Raw genomic sequence first — 8,259 nt, 5'->3', positions numbered from 1 at the left:
GGTAGATATTGCAAACCAGTTACCTTCCAAAGGGAAAGGTTAGAAACGAAGGGTATTATAATGTGACAAAAGGCTTTGGTAGGACAGCCAAGAGCTACCACAGGGCTGAGGTAAGGAGCTACAGGATTTTGAAGAATAACAGCAATTTTGGGCATCTAAGGAGGAAAGTAAGATTTGAGGAACAAAAAATATTAATTAAAAAGAGTTTTTTTACCTGGTTAACTATTCTGCTTCTCTGTAACAGCTGAGTGTTACAGTGGCTTGACACAAAAGCTCAGCTAGACGTCCCAGTACATAACTGCATGTGAGTTATGGTACCTATGTGCCAAAGGAACAGTGCAGATGTAGAACGTTTCAGTTTTTACTTGGAATGACCCGGGTTTGGGCTATTTAGAAGTGTGCTTTTAGAAGGAAAGGCAAGTGCCTACCTCTTTTAAGTAAGGTCTATCTATGTGGTCTCAGAGTGAGAATGCAAAATGGCCCCTTGGCCATGTCTCCCTTCCTTCTCCCAGGAAAACACAAGGGAGCCTGTAAGAGTGAAGCTAGAGTAAGAATTTTCTACTCCTCCCCTTTATTGCTGTTACCCTCATTCACAGCCAAAATTCACACACACACACACACACAAAACTCACCACATTTTGAAAAATGAATCACTTTAGTGAGCTGCCTATAACAGCAGCCTCCAAAACACTTGCAACAGCACAAAATGGAAGGCAAAGAAACTATAGTGCATGGGTGGAAATGTGTTGACCCACCTTCTTCATGGCAAGAATGCCAAACGCAGAACCACATTCTAAAAGGACACATGCTCAAGGAGCCCACGCTCCTCTCATCCAAAATAAAGACCAAGAGGGCCTATTGCCTCCTATCATTCTCGTGGCTTGCCAGAATTTCTTACAGGTTCACGCAGGGTGAGATTTCTCCATGAGGTGTAGTTAGGGACTACATTCTGCCCTCCTGATTCTGGTGTAAATCTACACTGCTGGGACTTATAGTAGAGCCTGCCCTTATAATAAAGGTGATGGACTAGTGTCTAGTGAATGTTTAGGCACAAAAATTATTTTCAAAATAACTGTTTAAAGGACAAGGAATGGAGATTCTGTGTGCATTTAAAATAATAGTACAGCCAAGTTTTCTTTCAACAAAAGCATTTTCACTAGATGGAACTATTACATGCATTCAAATTGTCTATCAAAAGGTAACTGCTAATTAAGAACAAAAATGACTGTGAAATTGCAATATAAGCTCCATTTAATTTTACTGGGAAATCCAAGCCCTTACTGTCAGGAAAATAACACCTCTCATCAGCTCTGCAGACACCAGCAATGAGTCACCTCTCCTCCTTTGGTTTTTCCACTTAATGATGTGGACTGGATTCATACACTTGCCAATGATTAAACATAGCTGACTGTTTTGTGGGTTTACTTGGTTATACCACACAGAATTTATCAAATCTGTCAGAGTGCTACAGATGAGCTTTTTTTCCCTATTGTTTGATGCTTTTTATACAAAAGCATAGTTTAACACTTGCTGTGAAAAGCTTCACTATTCAATGAGAATCCCAAGTGGGTCAGTGCAAAACTCAGGGCAAAGAAATATCACTATACTTCCCTTTTGTTCAGGTTGCACTGGCAATTATTACCAGCAGCATGGTTGATTCAAGTGTTCTTTGCCATCAAAACGTAGAATGAAAAACAACAACATCTGGGATTTTTTTTCTAAAACAAAGTTAATTATTAATCAAAGCTATGACACATACTAAACATTGGCAAAATGGCTTGAGAGCAACAGGAATTCATTTTTCTCAATGGGGTCTTTAAAAGCCTTGTAATGAGAAGACAATAGGACTAATTATATCTATGCAGTATCTCATCAAATTTTTGACCTAATAATTTGTAATATTTCTATGTGGAAGGTAGTTTTGGGGGGTGGAGAGATAGGAAGGTGAGGAGAATGGATAAAGAGAACTAGAAAATAAGAGTTTGGAAAGTTTATACTGCTTTCGTTACAACTTCAGATCTTTAAGCCCTTACTCTCTGAGAGTTCTATAGATTTTTAATGAAGACTGCATAATTGCCTAGCATGTGAGATAAGAGATGGTTTCATTTAAAATCAAATAAACTACTGTGCTAGTAATAAACCCAACTATTAATAATCAGTTCTTCTACTGAGGCTAAATCTTTGCACCAATCTCAATTCTGGTTCATTTAATATAAGCAAGTTACCAGTGAGGCTAAGTTTATTTCATAGGCACTGAGCAATTCCTACTTAGAAAGCAATCCATAGGTTTAAAGCACTGTGGTAGCTGCTTTATTCAGTCCTTTTTGAAGTGTAGCATAGTGATTACATATACCAGATGGTAACTTTTTATGCATATTGATCTGGACTACCTTTGAAGTAGCAACTGAATGTTAATGAGTGGTAGCTGAATTGCTGAACTGCTTCTCTATATGTCCCTATTTTTTAAATATGGTTTCTTGTTTCGTAACTGGTGGTCTTACCAGGAAGACCAAGATATCAGTGCTATATTTCTGTATTTAGAAAACAGGAGTTAAATTTCACTGATACTTTTAATCAGATCTAGATCAGACAACTGTAGCTTAGAATGATATTAACCTACAATTCCTCTCAAATTTACAGTGATTAAATATTTTTAACCTAAGTATTGCAGCTTGAACATCCAGAAGGAAACATACATGGCATATAGAAAATACAAATACTACTATTTTACATTCTGTTAGTGTATTTTCTTCAGGAATCAAAAAAGCACTTTTCAAGTTTACTGCATCTTAGTGGTAGCCCGTAACTATGATCAGATGTGTCATAGTGACTGCTGGGTCTGAATACAAGCTTAATACCCCTGCAAAGATGGGAACAGAACACACAAATACAACTCTCAGTGCTCTGCTATTCATTAGAGTCATTGACTAAAGTTCATTTGAGAGCAAATATATGTTAAGAGAGGAAGGAAGTAGATATCCTGCCCATACACAAGACATACATGCATGTAGTCCTGAAAAGAATGCTCACGAACACTGTCAGGGGAAACACAACTGCAAGGGAGCATATATCCGGTAAAGAAAGCTTACAGAAAGTGAGCAAAGTGGTCTATGCTGAACAAGAAAATAATCTTTCTGTGCAATGAAGTTTATCATTTCAATAAATTCCAAGAGATCACATCTGTAGAACAGACACTTTGCATTAGTTGGTAATAAATGCCTATTTAGCTAGAACAAGGTTATATCACCGCAATTTCCATACAACACCCTTTCTAGTTTTGCCTCAGCCCTCTCTAAACTCTCCCCTGCAGGACTGTTTCAATCTCTGTTTCAGTACAGGAGGAATTGAATCCCTCTTAGCACCATGGTCACCCTCGACTCATCTTCAGGCATGTGTAAGGGTGATCTGGTAATCCTCCCAAATCCAGGTTTCTTTCTTCATTATCCATCTGCCCAGTACCTCCTCTCCACAAAAAGCTAAGAAACTAAGTACTCTTACCTTCCCCTGTCTCTGTACAGTTTTTAGGCTCTTTTTCCTTTCTCAGAAAACCGAAGTCTCTTTGTGATAAATTTTTCTATGGAAGATAGAGATGGAAAATATTCTACACTCAATTTTGAAAAATTTCCACAGAGTAGGCCCAACAAATGCCTTTGTAAAGGTTAAGCAATCTTTAACCAGATGCTGAATGACAGATGAAGCACAGAAAGAGATAAGGATACTTTATAAGACATCTCATCTGGTAATTTACACTGGAGTGTTAGAAGCAAATTAAATTGCAGAGGCTGCCACATGATGCATCTGCTGACCATTTTTTTTCAAAAGGAACAAAGGCCAAATTAAATGTGACAATATTCACAGTCAGAGTCAGTGATGTATCATTTAATTTAGTTAAATCACGTTTGGAAATGGAGATTTATGGATGCTTCTTTCTATGTACCTTTTGGTGCAATAAGCATTTACTTACACGGGCATTACAAACAAGAGGATAAAATGGTAGGGTAAAGGCATTTCAATGCCTCATCTTGATTTACAAGAAACCAACTTCTGTTTAAATCAATTAAAGCTGGATCAGGCCACAGCGAAAACGCACCACAGGAAAACTTGCTCTAACAAAAATGTCCACTTCAGCAAGACAATCAAATCTCTCTTTCTTAATATATTTAATCTACATTTAAAAAATAGTACCTCATGTGAATCTGAAAGGCAAGTATTCCGCATACATACACACACACATGAAATGTATATATCAAAAAGGATATGAATAACTCCATCATCAACTTTGCAGACTGAAGTTTGCAGCTGATCTTCCAGACGCACCAATTTCTCACTTATTGCCTCACATTTTTCTCCCAGCTCTGCAGAAAATATGAAGAACTCCTACAGGAAGTTGAAAAAGGAAAGAAAGTATGTTTGTTGCTGATTGCACTTTTATGCATGAAGCCGGCAGCAAATAAAGGAGAAAATAAAATATTGGTAAGGGGACATAATGCTTTGCAGTGCTAAAACATTGCCTGAAACCAAATTCCCTTTGAAGTAACCGAAAGTTGTTACTACAAGACGATTTCGTGATTTATATGAAATGGAATGAGCTTGTGGTCGCACTCTGCTTCCCAGCAGAAAAATGGCATGATGTCACTTTCATCAAAGGATTACAGGGGTGTGAAGACTGAACTGTTCTCCCTCTTCCATGGAGTCTCACCACAGCAGGGGAGAGAAATCTCATGCTGCCTAAGCCATTTAGGTTCCTAAAATTTCAAGTTGTTTTTTTGCAGGTATGACTCACACTTTTAGGCCCTTTAGACACTTCAAGAAGCATCACTTTTGGCATCTCCTATAAACATAAAATATGCTTACTTTTGGGGGGAATATAGGAAATCTTGATAGAATATTTAGGGATTTTGCTCAACTAGTCAGAAAATAAAGGATCAAATTCTTAATACAAGACAAAACTCTACACTTCATTACTGTTATGGCAAAATAAGTTTAAATTTTCAAAAATATTTTTTCTTAAAATTCAGTTTTGTCTAATCCTCAAATTATGAGGGTACTTTTTATCTTGTACTGACTTCCTCTTTGAGAAATATGACCCCAAAAAGCAACTAATCGGAGGGGAGAAAAAAAAAAAAGATCAACCAATTTGTGCAGCACAGAGACAAGCCTCTGCTCTCCCCCCAAAGCTCCACAGCTGTAGCTATATTGATAGTTAGGGGGTATCGATATGGAACAGATTATGGCATCAGTTTGAAAAACTTTTGGAGTCATGTTAAAACAACATGAGTCTTTCACCAGCAAATTAATTCTGGGTTTTCTATAGACCTGCTCATTTATATAGCTAGCTACACATCCACGTGGCCGTATACCATGTTCAGAAAACGTTCGCTTCTTTAAAAAAGAACTTGGTGTCCTAGGCCTGCTCTAAGGCTACTTTGCAGTGATCTGTAGCTATAATAGCAAATATCAGTAGTTGTTGAGAGAAATCCTGTGTCCATTAAGTCTTCCAAAGACATGGTGCAAATTCTTGCTGGAATGCTGCCCATTGTAAAACAGTCTGATTTTGGTACACACATTGACCAGACTTCTCTACGCCATTCCTACACTTCGGGTCACACAGTGTACACAAACCAAGTCAAATGTCAGAAGAGCTCTGCTAGCTGGCACATCCTCCCTTACAGCACAGAGCCTTGACCTTTCTGCCTTCTGAAGTCTTCCGCCAGATGCAGCTGTTCTGCAGATCCCAAGACAACCAGCTGCAGCTCCAATCCTGGACTGCTGAGCTGGAGAGAGTCTCTGCTACAAACACCCACAGCTTAGAGTCAGGGAAGGACAACATGGGAACCAGCTGGTTGAATCCCTAGCTCAGTGCATGACACCTGAGTGGCCATCTCTGTAGTCAGTATCAAATATCATAACCTACAGCAGAACTTCAGAGAATTTATAAAAGTAAATCTGACCCACTGTTTTGAAATATAAGAACAGGAGAGGAGAAGGTACACATTCTCCCCAGGGTGACTAGGGATGTCCTTGTTTCAAGACTGGGGGACAGACAATAGAGAACAAATCTTTCATTCAGCAGCTAAACTGTTATTCAATGAACCAGCAGCTTTCCACATGCTTTTAGGAGGAGGGATAACCCAGGCAATTTACACCAACAGAAAGCTCTTAGCAAATCATACTGTGCCACGTATGTAAAAACAGGTAACAGTAGTTTAGAAGTACTTAGGTCTCTTATTCTAGAAAGAGAATAGTCAGGAAACCATTAAAATTTACTGGTCTGGAAGCACATCTGAAATGATGACCACCTAGAGAAAGCTTTAATTCTGATTTTTCTATTGAAGCTTATTTCTGATAAGAGAGTCAGACCTTCACATAATCATCATATCAAACAAGAAAAACAAGACCAAAAATACTCAATGCTATATGATAGCTGAGCAGTTAATTTAATAAGAACAGTGCAACTCTTTAAGTGTAGATTTTCTTTGACGGATAAAAACTATAAATCAAATTTCCAAAGAGTCTCACTACAGATTGTGTACTTAGGCAAAATGAATTAGTCCTGTACACATCTGGGAGAACTGCTATTTTATAGTAACATATAAAAAGCAGACTCTAGCTCTTACAACATCAATATATTGAATTCTTTAGTCTGATCCAGTCACTGCTTTTATCAAGAAGTATTAGCATGTTAAATTTTGAATCAAATTCATGCTGTCAAGAAGGATGACATCTTTAGTTATCATCAGTTATTACAGACAGCAACTAAAAACCACACGTTAAAGTACTCTCTTGAATACCTATGTCATTAAGTATATTTAAATATGAAAAGCGTTATACATTACCATAGGGTACCCCTTTCCTTTTTGGAATGCTGTTGATGGTATGACAGTTCATCCAGATATAAAGTCACCCAAATAGCACCGTCTGGTTCTGCTGTAAGAGAGGATCCATCTCCTCTCCATTTTAAAAATGCCTTCATGTTTCCTTTCTCGTATATGCAAATACAAGGAGTTTAGGCTATGTCTTCACTGAGCATCTAATCTAAACAATAAGCCCACTGGCTGCATTTGTCTAGCCCTGTTGTGAACACCAATAGTGGAAAATCTTTTCCCATTCACTCTGCCCTCATTAATGCTCTGTGTGAGCCTGTAAGATGCCCAAAGGCAAATCCTTAGCAAACAAACTGAAGGGTCTATGGTCCTTTTCCAAGGAACTGTTGGAGACTTCCTCCATCCTTCTGTGAATCCAGGGAAAACTGTGGAAAAGCACTGTAAAGAGGGCAAACAGACTGCTAATTATTCCTGTGACCCAGCTTTTATTTCTTCTAAAAGCTATGCTCTGCTTTTATTCTGTTAACATGCGCATACACAAAGCATAAAACCTCTCCAGAAGGCCTGAAACAATAATGCAGAAGTGAGATTTGTGCCCTTCATCATTAGCATGCCAATAACAACACTCTGAATATCAAAACACACAAGGAAAGTAAATAGCCCTGAAGAAACGATTACACAATTTTTTTAGCATGATTATTCCCCTTGGTGAAGCTTTTAACATCCTATCAGGACTGTAATGAAACACAACTGATTCCTCTTTTTCAGAACAAAATTCTACACAGTACCTTAGAAAAAAACTTCTATTTTTCCCCACTTGATAATCTTGTCACAGAAGCCATCCAGACTTTAGCCTCTTTCCTAGACTTACAACAGACTCTCCACTGACATCCAGAGTTTTTCCTGCCTTACAGCAATGAGCTCCCCTCCCTGCATGTGCACATCCCATTTTAGCAGCAATCTTCTCTCTTGTCTTGCTCCACTTGAATATTACATACCCCTTTCTCCTGATCCACCATAGTCATTCCTTGGGCTTTCGTTGTTCAGTGATCTGGAGCCATCCACTGTCTTAAGGGATTTCCAATATTTTCCATTTTATCTTAGGCTCAGCTTAAGACTTACAACCCCTCCAGCCACTTAAATGGCAGAAGTTTGCATTCATTCCTCCAACTTTGCCAGTGGCTCAAGCAGTAGGTAAGTCTTATGGTACCATCTACTTAACTGAACTGAACCTGGATTCAGTTAGACAAATGATTGATATGAGGACGACTGTCAGCTGCTGCAAAAACATGCAAACCACAACATTTGGATAAAGTGTTAATACTGCAAAAGCCACTACAATGAACCTATTACCCATTCTGCCAGCTACAAGGGAGTTTTTTTACAAACAGCACACACTTAAGAAGCAACTCCATGCTCCATCTGTCCAGCAAGC

The 8,259-nt window shown here is 38.4% G+C and overlaps 1 protein-coding gene across 1 annotated transcript in view; it reads right to left on the bottom strand.

The window, feature by feature from the left end:
- Window positions 1-3,758: 3,758 nt before the first annotated feature.
- The window catches only part of DISC1 (DISC1 scaffold protein), a 201,882-nt gene continuing 197,381 nt past the window's right edge, over window positions 3,759-8,259 (bottom strand). The window contains exon 13 of the mRNA XM_062573048.1: window positions 3,759-4,377. Within this exon, the coding sequence (XP_062429032.1) occupies window positions 4,069-4,377 (309 nt within the window). The 3' untranslated portion in view covers window positions 3,759-4,068. The remainder of the gene's footprint in view (window positions 4,378-8,259) is intronic.

The sequence above is a fragment of the Rhea pennata genome, chromosome 3 (assembly GCF_028389875.1).
Source record: "Rhea pennata isolate bPtePen1 chromosome 3, bPtePen1.pri, whole genome shotgun sequence".
Taxonomy (NCBI): Eukaryota; Metazoa; Chordata; class Aves; order Rheiformes; family Rheidae; genus Rhea; species Rhea pennata.
The sequence above is the reverse complement of the archived record's forward strand: the minus strand, read 5'-3'. Positions and strand labels throughout refer to the sequence as shown.